A 22586-nucleotide genomic window follows, 5' to 3' on the forward strand; every position below is an offset into this window, starting at 1 on the left:
CACAAACAGTGTATCATGTTCAGTAATCACCCACATGCTGGGGGGGGACTGTAAACAGGATTACATGCCAGTATATGTATTAAAGAGCTTGATAATGACTGTGTATTGATTTCTAAAATGAGCTCTTTGATGGAAGTCAGTCATAATGAATCATTCACGGTTTCAACATTACTAACTTCTCTTAGGTGGAAATAAGTTTCAGTCAAATATTCACATTTCCAACTTTTTTTTATTGAGTAACAGGTGAGTATATAGTAACAACTGATGATGAAAATCAACCCAATGTATTTTAGAAAGCCATTTTTTTAAACTATAGCAGATGTCACAAAGTGCTAAAGGAAAGTGTTACCTGACAACTCAGACTGATAAAATGACACTTGAGGAGACTAATTATATATGTTGTTTATTTAACCTTAATTTAATGAGGCAAGTCAATTAAAAACAAATTCTTATTTACAATGCCGGCCTTTCGGGGCCAAACCCGGACGATGCTATATGCACATTATTGAATGCGTTATTCATAAGGGAAACATTGAAATTGGAAGCAACATGTATTTATACTGTACACACTATGATGTAATTCCTGCAACAAAAATAATACAAAAATTAACATAAACGTTGGTTTTGTAAGTTAATGGAAAAAAAAATTATAATAATAATTGTCACACTTCCTGAATTAACTCATATACACTGAGTGGACAAAACATTAGGAACACCGGCTCTTTCCATGACATAAATTGGCCAGGTGAATTCAGGTGAAAGCTAGGATCCCACTTGTTAATAAATCCACTTCAATCAGTGTAGATGAAGTGGAGGAGACGGGTTAAAGAAGGATTTTAAATCTTGAGACAATTGAGACATGGATTGTGTATATGTGCAATTTAGAGGGTGAATGGGCAAGACAAAATATTTAAGTGCCTTTGAACGGGGGTATGGTAGTAGGTGCCAGGCACACTGGTTGTGTCAAGAACTGCAACGCTGCTGGGTTTTTCACGATCAACAGTTTCCCGTGCGTATCAAGAATGGTCCACCAGCCAAAGGACATCCAGCCAACATGACACAACTGTGGGAAGCATTGGAGTCAACATGGACCAGCATCCCTGTGGAACGCTTTCGACACCTTGTAGAGTCCATGCCCCAACGAATTGAGGCTGTTCTGAGGGCAACTCAAAATGAGGAAGGTGTTCTTAATGTTTTGTACACTCAGTGAATACATTAATAATGATTCTGTTTATTGGGGATGATAAAATACATCCTCACATTGTATAGTAAGTGACAGTTAATAGACAGCACACTGTACATTGTAATCACATGATAGACATGGGTATGTTCTCTGTCCCAAATGGCACCCTATTCCCTTTATAGTGAACTACTTTATAGTGCACTACTTTTCACCAGAGCCTTATGCCACACATGAAGCCCTCCAGTCCACCGAGCTCAGCTTCCACGGGTGGCCGGGTCTCGGTCAGGGATCAATTACATCTGTTTATCTGAGGAGCGCTGTATGGGAAACACAGAGATAAAGGATAAAGACAGTATGGTGTCTGTATGGGAAACACAGAGATACAGGATAAAGACAGTATGGTGTCTGTATGGGAAACACAGAGATACAGGATAAAGACAGTATGGTGTCTGTATGGGAAACACAGAGATACAGGATAAAGACAGTATGGTGTCTGTATGGGAAACACAGAGATACAGGATAAAGACAGTATGGTGTCTGTATGGGAAACACAGAGATACAGGATAAAGACAGTATGGTGTCTGTATGGGGAAACACAGAGATACAGGATAAAGACAGTATGGTGTCTGTATGGGAACCACAGAGATACAGGATAAAGACAGTATGGTGTCTGTATGGGGAAACACAGAGATACAGGATAAAGACAGTATGGTGTCTGTATGGGAAACAGAGATACAGGATAAAGACAGTATGGTGTCTGTATGGGAAACACAGAGATACAGGATAAAGACAGTATGGTGTCTGTATGGAAAACACAGAGATACAGGTTAATGACAGTATGGTGTCTGTATGGGAAACACAGAGATACAGGATAAAGACAGTATGGTGTCTGTATGGGAAACACAGAGATACAGGATAAAGACAGTATGGTGTCTGTATGGGAAACACAGAGATACAGGATAAAGACAGTATGGTGTCTGTATGGGAAACACAGAGATACAGGATAAAGACAGTATGGTGTCTGTATGGGAAACACAGAGATACAGGATAAAGACAGTATGGTGTCTGTATGGGAAACACAGAGATACAGGATAAAGACAGTATGGTGTCTGTATGGGAAACACAGAGATACAGGATAAAGACAGTATGGTGTCTGTATGTGGAAACACAGCGATACAGGATAAAGACAGTATGGTGTCTGTATGGGAAACACAGAGATACAGGATAAAGACAGTATGGTGTCTGTATGGGGAAACACAGAGATACAGGATAAAGACAGTATGGTGTCTGTATGGGGAAACACAGAGATACAGGATAAAGACAGTATGGTGTCTGTATGGGAAACACAGAGATACAGGATAAAGACAGTATGGTGTCTGTATGGGAAACACAGAGATACAGGATAAAGACAGTATGGTGTCTGTATGGGAAACACAGAGATACAGGATAAAGACAGTATGGTGTCTGTATGGGAACCACAGAGATACAGGATAAAGACAGTATGGTGTCTGTATGGGAAACACAGAGATACAGGATAAAGACAGTATGGTGTCTGTATGGGAAACACAGAGATACAGGATAAAGACAGTATGGTGTCTGTATGGGGAACACAGAGATACAGGATAAAGACAGTATGGTGTCTGTATGGGAAACACAGAGATACAGGATAAAGACAGTATGGTGTCTGTATGGGAAACAGAGATACAGGATAAAGACAGTATGGTGTCTGTATGGGAAACACAGAGATACAGGATAAAGACAGTATGGTGTCTGTATGGGAAACACAGAGATAAAGGATAAAGACAGTATGGTGTCTGTATGGGAAACACAGAGATACAGGATAAAGACAGTATGGTGTCTGTATGGGAAACACAGAGATACAGGATAAAGACAGTATGGTGTCTGTATGGGGAAACACAGAGATACAGGATAAAGACAGTATGGTGTCTGTATGGGAAACACAGAGATACAGGATAAAGACAGTATGGTGTCTGTATGGGAAACACAGAGATACAGGATAAAGACAGTATGGTGTCTGTATGGGAAACACAGAGATACAGGATAAAGACAGTATGGTGTCTGTATGGGGAAACACAGAGATACAGGATAAAGACAGTATGGTGTCTGTATGGGAACCACAGAGATACAGGATAAAGACAGTATGGTGTCTGTATGGGAAACACAGAGATACAGGATAAAGACAGTATGGTGTCTGTATGGGGAAACACAGAGATACAGGATAAAGACAGTATGGTGTCTGTATGGGAAACACAGAGATACAGGATAAAGACAGTATGGTGTCTGTATGGGAAACACAGAGATACAGGATAAAGACAGTATGGTGTCTGTATGGGGAACACAGAGATACAGGATAAAGACAGTATGGTGTCTGTATGGGGAAACACAGAGATACAGGATAAAGACAGTATGGTGTCTGTATGGGAAACACAGAGATACAGGATAAAGACAGTATGGTGTCTGTATGGGAAACACAGAGATACAGGATAAAGACAGTATGGTACCATTTTTGAACCTTTATTAGCACAAAGCTAGCCTGGTCCCAGATCTGTTTGTGCTTTCTTGCCAACTCCTACATTATGTCATCGTCATGCTGACAATAAGAGTTGGCAAGACAGCACACAAACAGACCTGGGACCAGGCTAGCTGGCACAAGACATAGATCGAAGAAGAGAGAGACATGGCTGTGTGATGTCCCTCATCATAGTTGCAGTGAACTCACCTGAAGCCTCCAAATCAGAGCCATGACGACCAGGCCGTAGAAGGTACTCTTAGCGATGAAGATGCTGTAGGCCAGCTTGGCAGTCTTGGTGCTCATCACATAGTCCTCTACAAGGACAATAATACATTGAAATGACTGTGATTAAGACGGTGTCTGGTAATATTGTTCGGCAGATTAGGCATGACTAAATAAGATAGTATTGTAAACAGTATTTTGTAAACTATAGGTTATATGTATTCCATGTATTTTGGCATGAACAAGAAGTAGTTCGGTATAGAATGGGCACATTTACCTGTCGTCATCTCTCCATCACCACCTTGACCTGGAAGAAACAAAGCAGTGTTTCACATGACGCAGGCCAGTGTCCATCCTAGTTCCACATAACGCTGTAGAGAAGCTTACTAGTTTACTTACTATTTTACTAGAGAATGACAAAAAAACAGAAGCGTACTATTGCAGTTCAATGAAACGTGTTTCTTCTCATAAACAAGGACAGCGTTTCAGTTCCTAATGTGACCATACCTTCTTCTCCGTTAATGTGATCTGCAACATAGATGTCATCGTTCCCATTGAAGAAGCGGACGGTGCAGGTGAATCTGTTAGAGGCCTTGTTCCATTTCTTGGCTAGGACTCTCAGTCTGCTGGTGATACTGTAACGTCTGTTTCCATCCCTCAAGGCCGTGTTGTCGGTCCCAACTCCATCGGTGATGTTGGCGCCTCCATTTAACTGCCAGAACACAGTGACGTGGTCGGGGTAGAAGTCGGTGGCCACACACACCAACGTCTTCTTCTTCTTCTTGTTTCTATCTTCACACTCCTTAGTGGAGGGTGGAAGGACTTTGACTTTGGGTGGAGTGACAGGGATGTCTGGCTCTGCAGGGAGGAAATAGAAGATTGTTTAACCTTTAACAGTCAATCAATGGCTCTGAACCTGAGTGCTTTAAAAGAGACACAGAAATTATCCTGTCTTTCTCCTTCTATAAACCGGTCCTGTCTTTCTCATTCTATAAACTGGTCCTGTCTTTCTCATTCTATAAACTGGTCCTGTCTTTCTCCTTCTATAAACCGGTCCTGTCTTTCTCATTCTATAAACTGGTCCTGTCTTTCTCCTTCTATAAACCGGTCCTGTCTTTCTCATTCTATAAACTGGTCCTGTCTTTCTCCTTCTATAAACTGGTCCTGTCTTTCTCCTTCTATAAACCGGTCCTGTCTTTCTCATTATATAATCTGGTCCTGTCTTTCTCATTCTATAAACTGGTCCTGTCTTTCTCCTTCTATAAACCGGTCCTGTCTTTCTCATTATATAATCTGGTCCTGTCTTTCTCATTCTTGACAGTAACATCAAGGCAACATGAACCACCAAATGCTGTGTCCAGACAAGCACATAATAACACAGCATTTCATTCAGAAGCTCAGAGTGAACCTCTTTGTAACCCAGCTGCCAAAGTCATTGTCAAGACCGTAGAACATGAAAGGTATAATATACGATTATCACAGTATTTTTTTATCAGTATTCTTACAGCGTCCTTACCCAGAACTGTTAGCTTAGTTCCCTCTCCAAAGTAGGCAGGATAAGCACCAGAGCACACCACATACTCACAGACAGAAAACCAGGCTGATGCTCGCTAGCAAGTACTGTATTTCCTGCAGTTTGTCTTTAACAAAGGGAGTAGTACTGTATTTGCTAATAGTTTGTCTTTAACAAAGGGAGTAGTACTGTATTTCCTGTAGTTTGTCTTTAACAAAAGAGGTAATACTGTATTTCTAAGGATGTTTACGTCGACAGAGCTAAACTCACTTTCTCCGTTAGCTCTATTCACAGAACTAAAACAAACCTGGGTATTTTCCTGAATATTTGCGTGTTCAACTAACGTATCAAATAAAATCAACTAGAATTCAACCCATTATTCCAAATGATTTCAATATTGTGTATAAATACTTTTAAGAGGTGAATCTCTTACCTAGAACAGTGAGTCTGGTTCCTTGACCAAACTCTGCCTTCTCCGGGTTCCACAGAGAGATACCATGGTTTACACGACAGGCTCTGTAGTATGACCCGGTTCTGACCCAGTTCTACTACTTTCCTTGGTCTGAACTATTAAACGGGTTCTTCCAACTGATCTAACACCATATAGATTCATGCAAACCAACGCCTGGGAGGATTTTCCACATTCTTCTATACGTATCTATTTCTCTCCCATCTCTGGGTTCACACACACGTTTAGAAATATATCCAAAAGTATCTGTCATTAACAGATACATCTATATAGGTTGTATCTAGAAGAGTCTATATACATTTAATCATCAGGTTTCTCACCCAGAACTGTGAGTTTGGTGCCGCTGCTGAAGTACGGCTGGTTGAGGTTCACACTGATACACGGCTACAGAAAGAGTCTAGTTATATACACCCTAATATGCTACTCACAACTCTAGTAGAGTCTATTTATATACACCCTAATATGCTTCTCACAACTCTAGTAGAGTCTATTTATATACACCCTAATATGCTACTCGCAACTCTAACAGAGTCTAGTTATATACACCCTAATATGCTACTCACAACTCTAGTAGAGTCTATTTATATACACCCTAATATGCTTCTCACAACTCTAGTAGAGTCTATTTATATACACCCTAATATGCTACTCGCAACTCTAACAGAGTCTAGTTATATACACCCTAATATGCTTCTCACAACTCTAGTAGAGTCTATTTATATACACCCTAATATGCTTCTCACAACTCTAGCAGAGTCTAGTTATATACACCCTAATATGCTACTCACAACTCTAACAGAGTCTAGTTATATACACCCTAATATGCTACTCACAACTCTAACAGAGTCTAGTTATATACACCCTAATATGCTTCTGTTTGCTGTTACAATATTTTGGTGCTATTCTATAAAACATTTCTACGTCACAAGATAAATGACAGATACTGTATCAGATTATATCATCCTAGTTTTTTGCCTTTACCTCAGACTGCGAGTCTAGTTCCCATTGCCAACTGATGCATTTACTATTAAAATAAACTTAGTTTAAAGTGTAAATGTTTTTATATTGCAGAATATTTTACATGTTTTCTCCATGCTAGTACATAACATTTGGTCGTATATTTTCTTACCTAAAACGGTGAGTTTGGTGCCGGCTCCAAAGTATGCTTCCGAGTACGAGCACAGAGCGACAAGGCTGCATCCTAAAGTCTCTAGCTCTGACTAAGACTCTGGACTTTCTCAACCTTTGTTACTCTGTTAGAAGTACATTCAAATACTCTTCACAGTAACTCAGCAACAGATATAATCTAAATTAAAACCAAATATATTATTGTGGATTGTTTTGGTGTTTTTGTCTCAACCTAGAACAGTTAAACCTGGTTCCTCCACTGAAGTAAGCCTGGCTGACTCCGCCAGCACTGTCCATTTACTCCCCTTTAACGTGACCATGTCAGGAGGACATTTAAAGACACTACCCAGTCATTCTGTTACAGTACATTTCTCTACAAATCATACAACCACATACGTTATAACCACATAGCTTAGATGGTTAATAACCACATGGCTTAGAAAGGTTAATTACCACATAGCTCAGATGGTTAATTACCACATAGATGACTGCAAGGTGTCATTTCTTACCTAGGACAGTTAACCTGGTTCCTCCACCGAAGTAAGCCTGGCTGGCACTATTAGCACAGTACGGTGGAACGCTGCTCTAATATAGATTTAGTCTCTAGCTGTGCTTTTTTCTAGAACTTTCCATCCCGATCATGACCTTCGATAAATCTATTCTCCCAATACCAACCAACACTCTGTTCTGACCAGTTTAGAACACATGGATGAGACGAACATACTATAATCTACTAGGATATCAAATCTCTCTTCTCACAATTACGTTGTCTAAACTCAAACGACACATAAGGTAAACATAGTGTACGGATTACTTACCGAGAACTGTTAATTTGGTGCCTGAACCAAAATGTGCCTCATAGTTGGCACAGTGTACGGTCTTAACATCAAAAAGCATTGACTGGAGGAAACACTAGTATGAACTAATCTAATGTACTGAATCCACAACTAACTAACTCATCACATCACTATGCTACTAGACCACACATAGAGTCCCATTACTTCTACCATGGTGAACATTCTCTTACCCAGAACAGTCAGTTTGGTCCCTGCTCCAAAGAACGCAGGATTATAGTTGTCACAGAGCAGACATACTGAACAGTAATGTACCAGCCACTACTGCCTTGTTCTATGCATTTGGCATCAGAAATACTTTAGGAATGCTTGCTTTTAGTCTATCGTTCACTTTTTTTTATAAAGAAAGAAAGTTCAAAAATCATCAATTTCACGATAAGAAAGTAGAAAGTATTTACCTAAAACAGTGAGTTTGGTTCCATTGCCAAAGAAGGCTGGTTGGTTTGAAATCACAGCGTTTTCACATCAACCTTTAAGTTCAGCTTGACCATGGACACTTTATGAGACTCTCATTGGCAATGAAACAGCTTCAGGGCTACATGTGTATATACACATTATGAATCTTTAAGAAGTTAACTTACCTAAAACAGTGAGCTTTGTTCCATTTCCAAAGTAGGGCACACTTCCAGTGTCACATCGCTACTCTCCTATTCCAATAATACCTCAGATCTCTCTGTCATTCACCCTCTAGGGAAAATGAACTGAGATACTCAGAGATACAGAGAACAGATAATACCTCAGATCTCTCTGTCATTCATCCTCTAGGGAAAATGAACAGAGATACAGAGAACAGATAATACCTCAGATCTCTCTGTCATTCATCCTCTAGGGATTATGAACTGGATACTCAGAGAACAGATAATACCTCAGATCTCTCTGTCATTCACCCTCTAGGGGAAATGAACTGAGATACTCAGAGATACAGAGAACAGATACTACCTCAGATCTCTCTGTCATTCACCCTCTAGGAAAAATGAACAGAGATACTCAGAGATAGAGAGAACCCAACCAAATCATGAGAAAACAAAAAGATAATTACTTGACACTTTGGAAGAAATTTACAAAAAAACAGAGCAAACTAGAATGCTATTTGGCCCTAAACAGAGAGTACACAGTGGCAGAATACCTGACCACTGTGACTGACCAAAACTTAAGGAAAGCTTTGACTATGTACAGACTCAGTGACCATAGCCTTGCTATTGAGAAAGGCCGCCATAGGCAGCCCTGGCTCTCAAGAGAAGACAGGCTATGTGCAACACTGCCCACAAAATGAGGTGGTGTTAAGGCTTGGTAATTGTGGAGGAGGAATGAGGCGCAGGAACCAGCGAACACAGGGTAGTGGTGTTTTTAATATACACTCACCAAAAAAAAACAAATGTTCCCACACACAGGGGAGAAAATACATGCGGCGTACAACAACGTCGACATGAACACAAGCCGTCACACAAGAAACAATCATTAATCCCGCACGAACAGGAGCGGGCCAGCTAAACTAAATAGCCCCTCTAATGGCTAATTGACCACAGGTGTCACAAAATAAAAAAAGGGAAAAGCAAAAGGGAATCGGTGGCAGCTAATAGGCCGGTGACGACGACCGCCGAGCGCCACCCAAGCAGGAGGGGGCGCCACCGTCGGTGGGAATCGTGACAGTACCCCCCTCCTGACGCGCGGCTCCCGCAGCGCGCCGACACCGGCCTCGAGGTCGACCCGGAGGGCGAGGGGCAGGGCGATCCGGACGGAGGTGGTGGAACTCCCTCAACATAGATGGGTCCAGGACGTCCGCCGCCGGCACCCAGCACCTCTCCTCCGGGCCGTACCCCTCCCAGTCCACGAGGTACTGTAGGCCCCTCGCCCGGCGTCGCGAGTCCAGAATGGCCCTTACGCTGTACGCCGGGGACCCCCGATGTCCAGAGGGGGCGGAGGGACCTCCGGCACCTCATCTTCGTGAAGGGGACCAGCTACCACCGGCCTGAGGAGAGACACATGAAACGAGGGGTTAATACGGTAATAGGAAGGGAGTTGCAACCGATAACACACCTCGTTTATCCTCCTCAGGACTTTGAAGGGCCCCACACACTGCGGCCCCAGCTTCCGGCAGGGCACGCGGAGGGGCAGGTTCCGGGTCGAGAGCCAGACCCTGTCTCCCGGTGCGAACACGGGCGCCTCACTGCGGTGGCGGTCAGCACTCCTCTTCTGCCGTGCACTGGCCTCCTTTAGTGAGTCCTGGACGGCTCTCCAGGTCTCCTTGGAGTGCTGGACCCAGTCCTCCACCGCAGGAGCCTCGGTCTGACTCCGGTGCCATGGTGCCAGGACCGGCTGGTAACCTAACACACACTGAAAGGGTGATATGTTAGTAGAGGAGTGGCGAAGTGAGTTCTGGGCTAACTCAGCCCAGGGAATATACCTCGCCCACTCCCCTGGCCGGTCCTGGCAATACGACCTCAGGAACCTGCCCACCTCCTGGTTCACCCTCTCCGCCTGCCCATTGCTCTCGGGGTGATAACCGGAGGTCAAACTGACCGAGACCCCCAGCCGCTCCATAAACGCTCTCCAGACCCTGGATGTGAACTGGGAACCTCGATCAGAGACAATGTCCTCCGGCACCCCGTAGTGCCGGAAGACGTGGGTAAATAGGGCCTCCGCAGTCTGCAGGGCCGTAGGGAGACCGGGCAATGGGAGGAGACGGCAGGACTTAGAGAACCGATCCACAACCACCAGAATCGCCGTGTTCCCCTGAGAGGGGGGAAGATCTGTCAGGAAGTCAATGGACAGGTGCGACCATGGTCGTTGTGGAACGGGGAGGGGCTGTAACTTCCCTCTTGGTAGATGCCTAGGAGCCTTACTCTGGGCACACACCGAACAGGAAGAGACATAGGCCCTCACGTCCTTAGCTAAGGTGGGCCACCAGTACTTCCCCCTTAGACTCCCCACTGTCCTCGCCTCACCAGGATGACCCGCAGTAGGTAGCGTGTGCGCCCACCGAATCAAACGATCACGAACACCGAGCGGCACATACATGCGCCCCACGGGCACCTGCGCAGGCGCAGGATCCAACACCAATGCCCGCTCGATGTCCGCGTCCACCTCCCACACCACTGGGGCCACCAGCCTAGACGCTGGAATGATGGGAGTTGGATCGATGGGCCGGTCCTCCGTGTCATAGAGACGGGACAGCGCGTCGGCCTTAGTATTTAGGGAACCCGGTCTATAGGAGATGGTAAACCTAAACCGGGCGAAGAACATGGCCCACCTCGCCTGACGTGGATTCAGTCTCCTCGCTGCCCGGATGTACTCCAGGTTTCGGTGGTCGGTCCAGATGAGAAAGGGGTGTTTAGCCCCCTCAAGCCAGTGCCGCCACACCCTCAAAGCTTTAACCACTGCTAGCAACTCCCTGTCCCCCACATCGTAGTTACGCTCCGCCGAACTGAGCTTCTTCGAAAGAAAGCGCAGGGGCGGAGTTTCAATGGCGCACCCGAGCGCTGTGATAGCACGGCACCCACCCCAGCCTCGGATGCGTCCACCTCCACTACGAACGCTAAAGACGGGTCCGGGTGCGCCAATACGGGTGCGTCGGTGAACAGCGTCTTCAATTTCTTGAAGGCTCCGTCCGCCTCCGTCGACCATCGCAAACGCACCGGCCCCCCTTCAGCAGTGAGGTAATGGGAGCCGCTACCTGGCCAAAACCCCGGATAAACCTCCGGTAGTAATTGGCAAAGCCTAAAAACCGCTGCACCTCCTTCACCGTGGTTGGAGTCGGCCAATTACGCACGGCCTTAATGCGGTCACACTCCATCACCACCCCCGTGGTGGAAATGCGATAACCCAGAAAGGAGACGGCCCGTTTGGAAAACTCACACTTCTCAGCCTTAACGTATAGGTCATGCTTCAGCAGTCTACCAAGCACCTTGCGCACCAGGGACACATGCGCGGAGCGGGTGGCGGAATATATCAGAATGTCATCGATATATACAATCACGCCCTGCCCGTGCAGGTCCCTGAGAATCTCGTCAACAAAGGATTGAAAGACGGCTGGAGCATTTTTCAACCCATACGGCATGACGAGGTACTCATAATGGCCCGATGTGGTACTAAAGGCGGTTTTCCACTCGTCTCCCTTCTTGATACGCACCAGGTTATACGCGCTCCTGAGATCCAGTTTTGTGAAGAACTGCGCTCCGTGAAATGATTCCACCGCCGTAGCGATGAGAGGTAGTGGGTAACTAAACCCCACCGTAATAGCGTTTAGACCTCGGTAATCAATGCACGGACGCAGACCTCCCTCCTTTTTCTTCACAAAAAGAAACTCGAGGAAGCGGGTGAGATGGAGGGCCGAATGTACCCCTGTCCCAGGGATTCCGTGACATATGTCTCCATAGCCGCCGTCTCCTCCTGTGACAAGGGGTACACGTGACTCCTGGGAAGCGCAGCGTTAACCTGGAGATCTATCGCACAATCCCTCTGTCGATGAGGTGGTAATTTAGTCGCCCTCTTTTTACAAAAGCGATCGCCAAATCGGCGTATTCGGGGGAATGCGCACGGTGGACACCTGGTCTGGACTCTCCACCGACGTGGCACCTATGGAAACTCCTAGACACCTACCTGAACACTCCTCTGACCACCCCTGGAGAACCCCCTGTTTCCACGAAATACGGGGATTGTGACCAGCCAGCCAGGGGACCCCCAGCACCACCGGAAACGCAGGCGAGTCAATAAGGAAAAAACGAATGCGTTCCTTATGATTCCCCAGCGTTACCATGTCCAGTGGCACCGTAGACTCCCTGACTAGCCCTGACCCTAATGGTCGGCTATCTAGGGAGTGCACGGGGAAAGGAGAATCTATCGGCACCCGCGGAATGCCCAGCTTAATGGCAAGTCCACGGTCCATAAAATTCCCAGCTGCGCCTGAATCGACTAGCGCCCTATGCTGGGAAGAGGGAAAAAAATTTGTAAACAAAACAGGTAAAAACACATGACCAACAGGGGGTTCTGGGTGAATCTGGTGCTGACTCACCTGAGGTAACCGAGAAGTGTTCTGCCTACCATCTCGACTCCCAGACTGGCTCCTCCGGCACCGGTCAGCCGTGTGTCCTCTCCGACCACAGCTGGTGCAGGAGGAGCCACCTCCTCCGGTGCCCCTTGGCACGGCCCCCCCTACCTCCATAGGGGTAGGGGCGGGGGTGCACGGGGGTGGAACGGGCAGGACCCTCTCCGAACGCCCGCGGGCAGCCAGCAAGTTGTCCAGTCGTATGGACATATCTATCAGTTCGTCCAGGGACAGAGCTGTGTCCTGACAGGCCAGCTCCCTGCGGACGTCCGCCCGGAGACTGCAGCGGTAGTGGTCTATGAGGGCCCTGTCGTTCCACCCCGCCCCAGCAGCCAAGGTCCTGAAGTCCAGCGCGAAGTCCTGGGCACTCCTCGTCTCCTGCCTGAGGTGGAACAGCCGTTCACCCGCCGCTCTTCCTTCCGGAGGGTGGTCGAACACGGCCCGAAAGCGGCGGGTGAACTCCGGGTAGTGGTCCCTCGCCGAGTCTGGACCGTTCCAGACCGCATTAGCCCACTCCAGAGCTCTGCCCGTCAGGCAGGAAACGAGGGCACTCACGCTCTCCTCCCCGTGGGAGCAGGTCTAACGGTGGCCAGGTACAGCTCAAGCTGGAGCAAAAACCCCTGGCACCCAGCCGCCGCCCCATCGTACTCCCTCGGGAGCGCCAGACGAAGCGCGCCAGAGCCAGACGTCATGGGAGGCGAAGATGGCTGTATCGGGGCAGGTGGAGGTGGAGAGAGGATACCACTTCTCTCCCATCTGTCCATCCTCTCCATCATCTGGTCCATTGCCGATCCGATGCAATGGAGGACTGTCGTGTGGTGGAGTACGCGTTCCTCCATCGAGGGCAGAGGAGTGGCCGCTGCTCCCGCTGATTCCATGCCTTCTATCGTGGTGCGGGATTCTGTTAAGGCTTGGTAATTGTGGAGGAGGAATGAGGCGCAGGAACCAGCGAACACAGGGTAGTGGTGTTTTTAATATACACTCACCAAAAAAAAACAAATGTTCCCACACACAGGGGAGAAAATACATGCGGCGTACAACAACGTCGACATGAACACAAGCCGTCACACAAGAAACAATCATTAATCCCGCACGAACAGGAGCGGGCCAGCTAAACTAAATAGCCCCTCTAATGGCTAATTGACCACAGGTGTCACAAAATAAAAAAAGGGAAAAGCAAAAGGGAATCGGTGGCAGCTAATAGGCCGGTGACGACGACCGCCGAGCGCCACCCAAGCAGGAGGGGGCGCCACCGTCGGTGGGAATCGTGACAGGTGGAAACTGAGCTGCACTTCTTAACCTCCTGCCAAATGTATGACCATATTAGAGACACATATTTCCCTCAGATTACACAGATCCACAAATAATTCGAAAACAAACCTGATTTTGATAAACTCCCAAATCTACTGGGTGAAAGACCACAGTTTTTAAAAAATGTATTTTTATTTTTATTATCTTTATTTAATCAGGTAGGCCAGTTGAGAACAAGTTCTCATTTACAACTGCGACCTGGCCAAGATAGAGAAAAGCAGTGCGACACAAACAACAACACAGAGTTACACTTGGAATAAACAAACATACAGTCAATAACCCAATAGAGAAATAAAGTATATATACAGTGTGTGCAAATGAGGTGAGATATGGGAGGTAAGGCAATAAATAGGCTATAATGGCAAAATAATTACAATTTAGCAATTAAACACTGGAGTGATAGATGTGCAGAAGATGAATGTGCAAGTAGAGATACTGGGGTGCAAAGGAGCAAAAACATTTATAACAGTATTTACAGATGGGCTATGTACAGGTGTAGTGATCTGTGAGCTGCTCTGACAGCTGGTGCTTAAAGCTAGTGAGGGAGATATGGGTCTCCAGCTTCAGAGATTTTTGCAATTCGTTCCAGTCATTGGCAGCAGAGAACTGGAAGGAAAGGCGGCCAAAGGAGGAATTGGCTTTGGGGGTGACCAGTGAGATATACCTGCTGGAGTGCGTGCTGCGGGTGGGTGCTGCTATGGTGACCAGTGAGCTGAGATAAGGCGGGGCTTTACCAAGCAAAGACTTATAGATGACTTGGAGCCATTGGGTTTGGCGACGAATATGAAGTGAGGGCCAGCCAACGAAAGCATACAGGTCGCAGTGGTGGGTAGTATTTGGGGCTTGGTGACAAACGGATGGCACTGTGATAGACTGCATCCAATTTGCTGAGTAGAATGTTGGAGGCTATTTTGTAAATGACATTGCCGAAGTCAAGGATCGGCAGAATAGTCTGTTTTACGAGGGTATGTTTGGCAGCATGAGTGAAGGATGCTTTGTTTGGAAGTAGGAAGCCAATTCTAGATTTAATTTTGGATTGGAGATGCTTAATGTTAGTCTGGAAGGAAAGTTTACAGTCTAACCAGACACCTAGGTATTTGTAGTTGTCCACATATTCTAAATCAGAACCGTCCAGAGTAGTGATGCTGGACGGGCGGGCAGGTGCGGGCAGCGATCGGTTGAAGAGCATGCATTTAGTTTTACTAGCATTTAAGAGCAGTTGGAGGCCACGGAAGGAGAGTTGTATGGCATTGAAGCTCGTCTGGAGGTTAGTTAACACAGTGTCCAAAGAAGGGCCAGAAGTATACAGAAGGATGTCGTCTGCGTGGAGGTGGATCAGAGACTCACCAGCAGCAAGAGCGACATCATTGATGTACACAGAGAAAAGAGTTGACCCGAAAGTTGAACCCTGTGGCACCCCCATAGAAACTGCCAGAGGTCCGGACAACAGGCCCTCCGATTTGACACACTGAACTCTATCTGAGAAGTAGTTGGTGAACCAGGCGAGGCAGTCATTTGAGAAACCAAGGCTGTTGAGTCTGCCGATAAAAATGTGGTGATTGACAGAGTCGAAAGCCTTGGCCAGGTCGATGAATACAGCTGCACAGGCCGGGGTGTTAAGCATGTCCCAGTTTAGGTCACCTAACAGTACGAGCTCTGAAGATAGATGGAGGGCAATCAATTCACATATGATGTCCAGGGCACAACTGGGGGCAGAGGGTGGTCTATAGCAAGCGGCAACGGTGAGAGACTTGTTTCTGGAAAGGTGGATTTTTAAAAGTAGAAGCTCGAATTGTTTGGGTACAGACCTGGATAGTAAGACAGAACTCTGCAGGCTATCTCTGCAGTAGATTGCAACTCCGCCCCCTTTGGCAGTTCTATCTTGTCGGAAAATGTTATAGTTAGGGATGGACATTTCAGGGGTTTTGATGGCCTTCCTAGGTCAGGATTCAGACACAGCTTGTTCATTTATATTGTTTATTTCACTTTTGTATATTATCTACCTCACTTGCTTTGGCAATGTGAACATATGTTTCCCATGCCAATAAAGCCCCTTGAATTGATTTGAATTGAGAACAGATAATACCTCAGATCTCTCTGTCATTCACCCTCTCGGGAAAATGAACAGACAATCCATGGGGACTTTAAAACACCATCACCTAGTTGGTTTAGAATACGTTTTGTCGTCAAGCAGGAATCAAACAAACTCCAATATCTAATGAATCTAACTTGATAACTTAGTTGTGTTTTCCAGGCAAATCTTGATGTTACGAAGAAAATCCTGTTCAGTATTATTGATCTCTTCAGAAGCATCTCTCCAGGCTCCTTAACAGTCTCCTCAATGTGTGTGAATTGGCCCCAGCACTATCCTGTATGGAAGTGAATGGGAGGAGGTTTTTTGTATGGAAGTGAATGGGAGGAGGTTTTTTGTATGGAAGTGAATGGGAGGAGGTTTTTGTATGGAAGTGAACGAGAGGAGGTTTTTGTATGGAAGCGAATGGGAGGTTGTTTTTGTATGGAAGTGAATGGGAGGAGGTTTTTGTATGGAAGTGAATGGGAGGGGGCTCTTGTACGGAAGTGAACGAGAGGAGGTTTTTGTATGGAAGCGAATGGGAGGTTGTTTTTGTATGGAAGTGAATGGGAGGTTGTTTTGTTATGGAAGTGAATGGGAGGAGTTTTTTGTATGGAAGTGAATGGGAGGGGGCTCTTGTACGTAAGTGAATGGGAGGAGGTTTTTGTATGGAAGTGAATGGGAGGTTGTTTTTGTATGGAAGTGAATGGGAGGAGTTTTTTGTATGGAAGTGAATGGGAGGGGGCTCTTGTACGTAAGTGAATGGGAGGAGGTTTTTGTATGGAAGTGAATGGGAGGTTGTTTTTGTACGTAAGTGAACGAGAGGAGGTTTTTGTATGGAAGTGAATGGGAGGTTGTTTTTGTATGGAAGTGAATGGGAGGAGTTTTTTGTATGGAAGTGAATGGGAGGAGGTTTTTGTACGGCGTCTCTATGTGAATATATCACCGTGGCCCCCTGTCCCCACAGTGTTAAAGCATCACACAAAAACATGAATTCTCTCTCGTTCTCTCTTCTTTCTCTTCCCTCCTTCCCCCCCACCCTGTCTCTCTCTCTATCTCTCTACCCATCTCTCCTTCTCAGTATCTGTCTGTAGCAGCAGGTGTGTTGATATGGGGGTTCCTGGAGTTGGATCCTGTTCCGACCTGACTCTTTCTATTTCTGTCAGCAGCGCTAAGAAAAGCAGAAGGGAGGAAGCAGAAGAGAAGACAGGAGGAAAGGAGGGGACAGGTAATGTTATGTTTCCGTTTCGTCCTATAATGGAGTTGACGCCTCTCTAAGTCTCTAAAACGCCTCCCCTCTTCACCCAACAACTCCCACCCCCCCCTCCATGCAGCATCATGTGACAGTAACTGTCTGTCACAGAGCATGGCTGTCAACCTCAGGTCCTAAACTTGCAGAACCATCTAACGTGATTGTAACTTCCATTTGATCATATCTGCTGGTAGTAACAGTATCATATTATTGATCAGAAAGATGCAATATCAATCAGGGATTAATATGTATTCAAAGGGAATCTTAAATATGTTTTATTTTTGTTTCATATCTCAAATCATGGAATTTAATTGAATCCAGGATAGAATAGACTCATGGTTTGATTTCTGTGTAATCTGACATTTACCCTCCAGAGGTCAGTGTAAGATCATAACTGAGAAACATCTCCCTTTTTAATCAAAGAGTTTAATTTGATACAAGGGTAGGCCTATATACCAGGGACACCTGGATGACAGTCAGACAGTCAGAGAAACACCCATATACTGTTTGTTATATATATCTCTGAAAGTGTAGGACCACTGACTTGGCCTGCAGGTAAGAGGACATCAACTCTAGTATGGTGGTTGGCACCTGTACTCTCCTATCTCATAGGATCAGTTATCTGATGCAAAAACAATAACTGAAGGATGGTTTAATGTAACATACTATCATGTATGTGATAGTAACATACTACCATTCATACTGACAGGCAGACTGTTCACTCTCCTTCTTCCTTAGACCTCTCACCTGTTCATTGGACCAGGAAGTAATATTATAGACCAGGAAGTTATGTCATATCCTGCTGCTATAATATCAGTTTGAGTACAAAATATGCCTCTTCCCACGTACTCTCTCTCTCTCTCTCTCTCTCTCTCTCTCATTTTACAATTCAATTCAATTTGCTTTATTGGCATGACGTAACAATGTGCATATTGCCAAAGCTTACTTTGGATATTTACAATATGAAAAGTCTTCCCTGTGGCTCAGTTGGTAGAGCGTGTGCAATGGTGTGTGCAATGCCAAGGTTGTGGGTTTGATTCCCACGGGGGGCCAGTACAACATTTTTTTTTTTAAATGCATGAAATGTATGTATTCACTACTGTAAGTTGCTCTGGATAAGAGTGTCTGCTAAATGACTAAAATGTAAATGTAATAAGAATCAAAAATGTCAATGGGACAACAGTAACAACAATAACCAAGGGTCAAAATAACCATACATTCAACAATAACAATAGCCATACAGTAGAGTACATGTGCAGGTTTATTGGTCTGTCAGACACTGTCCCTCAACTTATGGCAGGCAGCAATGTAGTGCGCTGCCAACCCACAGCTCTCTGCGTCCTCCCCCAACAGGACGGGTAGCCTGTTCTCATCAGAGAGGTCTTTGAAACCTTGAATAAGGGTTTCAAATTTGGGGAAATGACACTCTCTAATTGTTTTATATTTTTGACATTTTGTCAGGAAACGCAGCTCCGTCTCAGGTTCTGCTGTTGTGCAGTGGTTGCACAGCCTTTCCTCTACAGGGAGCCAGGTTTTCCTGTGTCTACCCTTCTCAATGGCAAGACTGTGCTCACTGAGCCTGTACTTTGTCAAGGTTTTTCTAAGGTTTTGATCAGTAACCATGGTCAAATAGTTAACCACGGTGTACTGTAGATTTAGGGCCAGATAGCGCTGCATTTTGCTTTGTGCTTGTGCTTGTGTTTCCCAATAAGCAATGTAGTTTTGTTTTGACTGTGTTGTAATTTGGTTTATTCTGATTGATTGGATGTTCTGGTCCTAAGGCTTCAGTGTGTTAGTAGAACAGGTTTGTGAACTCAGCCCCAGGACCAGATGGATGAGGGGACTATTTTCTTTGCTCAGCTCTTGGCATTGCAGGGCTTGGTAATGATATGAGAGGGGGTCACTGTATTTTAGATGTTTCCAAAACTTAATTGCTCTTTTTTGAGTTTTTATTATTAGTGGATATTGGCCTAAATTGCCCTGCATGCATTGTTTGTAGTTTTCCTCTAGACATGTAGGAAAATCTTACAGAACTCTGCATGCAGGGTTTCAATGGGGTGTTTGTCCCATTTGATGAAATCTTGTTTTGCAAGTGGACCCCACACCTCGCTGCCATAAAGTGCAATTGGTTCAATGACACGTTCAATTAGTTTTAGCCAAATATTAAATTTGTTTTTTAATGGTGTAGCATGCCCTGCGTGCTTTCTCTCTCAGTTCATTCACTGCCTCATTAAGGTGTCTAGTTGAGCTTAAATAATTGTAGTGTGTGCAGTACTGTATATATTTTGTACCATTTGAGAACTTTGGTCTAATTCCCTGAGATCTGGATCTTCTCTGGAAAATCATAATTTTTGTCTTTTTGGGGTTTACTGCCAGGGTCTGGCAGTACTGCTCTAGCAGATCCAGGCTCCACTGTAGGTCATGTGCTGTGGGTGACAGCAGGCATAGGTCATCTGCGAAGAGTAGGCATTTAACCTCTGAATTGTGGAGACTAACACCAGGGGCCGAGGATTTTTCTAGAATAGTGTCCAATTTGTTGATGTAAATATTGAAGATTGCAGGGCTCAGATTGCAACCCTGACGAAGGCCCCGTCCCTGGTTAAAGAATTTTGTTATTTTCTTGCCAATTTTAATGCTGCACGTATAGCCAGTATACATTGATTGAATTATGTCATATGTTTTACCCCCTACACCACTTTCAATAACTTTGTAGAACAGTCCTGTACGCCAAATAGAATCAAATGCTTTTTGGAAGTCGATAAAGCAAGCGTATATTTTGGTATTATTTTGGTGGACAAGTTTATCTATCAGGGTGTGTAGGGTATAAATATGATCAGCCGTGCGATGTTTTGGTATAAATCCAATTTGGCTTTTACTCAAGACATTGTGCTTATTAAGGAAGTTTAGAACTCTTACATTTATAATACTACAGAAAACCTTCCCCAGGTTACTGTGCACACAAATGCCTCTGTAATTGTTAGGGTCAAATTTGTCTCCGTTCTTAAAGATTGGAGTTAGGAGTCCTTGATTCCAGATGTCAGGGAAATAACCTACACTCAGGATCAAATTAAACAGTTTTAATATAACCAATTGAAATTTTGCACTAGTGAGTTTGAGCATCTCATTTAGGATGCCATCAGGTCCGCATGCTTTTTAAATTTGAGGGCCTGAAGTTTTTTATAGAACTCCTGGGGAGTCCAATGGATTTTGATTGTCCTTTATAGCCTTTTCTAATCCATTCAGCTTCTCATGAATTTGGCATTGTTCTGCATTTGTGTCAATTTGAACGGTGTTGTATAGTGTTTTAAAATGGGTCCTAATTCAGACACCTGTCCTCTCCTGTCTGGACTACTGCAACTTGGCTGGGCTCCCCACTTGTGCCATCAAACCCCCCGCAACTTATCCAGGACGCTGCAGCCCACCTGGTTTTCAACCTTCTCATGTTTTCTCATGTCACTCCACTCCTCCGTACATTCCACTGGCTTCCAGTCGAAGCTCACATCCACTACAAGACCATGGTGCTTACCTACGGAGCAGCAAGAGGAACTGCCCCTCCCTACCTCCAGGCAATGCTCAAACCTTACATCCCAAACTGAGCACTCCGCTCTACCACCTCAGGTCTTTTGGCCATACCACCCCAACAGGAGGGCTCCCGCTCAGCCCAGTCCAAACTCTTCTCTGTCCTGGCACCCCAATGGTGGAACCAGCTTCCCCCTGAAGCTAGGACAGCAGAGTCCCACCGCCATCAGATAATCCTTTGGAGAACACTTTTTGGTTCCAAGTAGAAAAAGGTTCAACATGGAACTCAAAAGAGTTTTACCTGTCCTATGGGGAAAAACCCTTTATGAAACAATTTTTTTCTAAGAATGTACTGATAGCTACTTTATTGAGGAAAAATGTACTTTCTATGCCTGTGATATGTGGTTGTCCCACCCAGCTACAGTTGAAGTCGGAGGTTTACGTATACCTTAGCCAAATACATTTAAACTCAGTTTTTCATCATTCCTGACATTTAATCCTGGTAAAAATTCCCTGTCTTAGGTCAGTTAGGATCACCATTTTATTTTAAGAATGTGAAATGTCAGAATAATAGTAGAGAGAATTATTTATTTCAGCTTTAATTTCTTTCATCACATTCCCAGTGGGTCAGAAGTTTACATACACTCAATTAGTATTTGGTAGCATTGCCTTTAAAATGTTTAACTTAGGTCAAACGTTTCGGGTTGCCTTCCACAAGCTTCCCACAATAAGTTGGGTGAATTTTGGCCCATTCCTCCTCACAGAGCTGGTGGAACTGAGTCAGGTTTGTAGGCCTCCTTGCTCGCACACGCTTTTACAGTTCTGCCCACACATTTTCTATAGGATGAGGTCAGGGCTTTGTGATGGCCACTCAAATACCTTGACTTTGTTGTCCTTAAGCCATTTTGCACAACTTTGGATGTATGCTTTGAGTCATTGTCCATTTGGAAGACCATTTGTGACCAAGCTTTAACTTCCTGACTGATGTCTTGAGATGTTACTTCAATATATACCTATAATTTTCCTCCTCATGATGCCATCTATTTTGTGAAGTGCACCAGTCCCTCCTGCAGCAAAGCACCCCCATAACATGATGCTGCCACCCCCGTGCTTCACGGTTGGGATGGTGTTCTTCAGCTTGCAAGCATCCCTCTTTTTCCTCCAAACATAACGACGGTCATTATGGCCAAACAGTTTTATTTTTGCTTCATCAGACCAGAGGACATTTCTCCAAAAAGTATGATCTTTGTCCCCATGTGCAGTTGCAAACTGTAGTCTGGCTTTTTTATGGCGGTTTATGAGCAGTGGCCTCTTCCTTGCTGAGCAGCCTTTCAGGTTATGTCGATATAGGACTCGTTTTACTGTGGATATAGATACTTTTGTACCTGTTTCCTCCAGCATCTTCACAAGTTCCTTTGCTGTTGTTCTGGGATTGATTTGCACTTTTCACACCAAAGTACATTCATCTCTAGGAGACAGAACGCGTC

The 22586-nt window shown here is 45.1% G+C and overlaps 1 protein-coding gene across 1 annotated transcript in view; it reads right to left on the bottom strand.

Moving 5' to 3' along the window:
* Positions 1–209: 209 nt before the first annotated feature.
* The window catches only part of LOC106578466 (M1-specific T cell receptor beta chain), a 34218-nt gene continuing 11841 nt past the window's right edge, over positions 210–22586 (bottom strand). Inside the window, exons 4-9 of the mRNA XM_045706178.1 lie at positions 13351–13358; positions 7558–7604; positions 4446–4796; positions 4216–4245; positions 3924–4030; positions 210–1500 (exon numbers count right to left, since the gene is read on the bottom strand). Coding sequence (XP_045562134.1) covers positions 1477–1500; positions 3924–4030; positions 4216–4245; positions 4446–4796; positions 7558–7604; positions 13351–13358 — 567 coding nt within the window. The 3' untranslated portion in view covers positions 210–1476. The remainder of the gene's footprint in view (positions 1501–3923; positions 4031–4215; positions 4246–4445; positions 4797–7557; positions 7605–13350; positions 13359–22586) is intronic.

This window comes from Salmo salar, chromosome ssa01 (genome assembly GCF_905237065.1).
Source record: "Salmo salar chromosome ssa01, Ssal_v3.1, whole genome shotgun sequence".
In the NCBI taxonomy this organism is placed as follows: domain Eukaryota; kingdom Metazoa; phylum Chordata; class Actinopteri; order Salmoniformes; family Salmonidae; genus Salmo; species Salmo salar.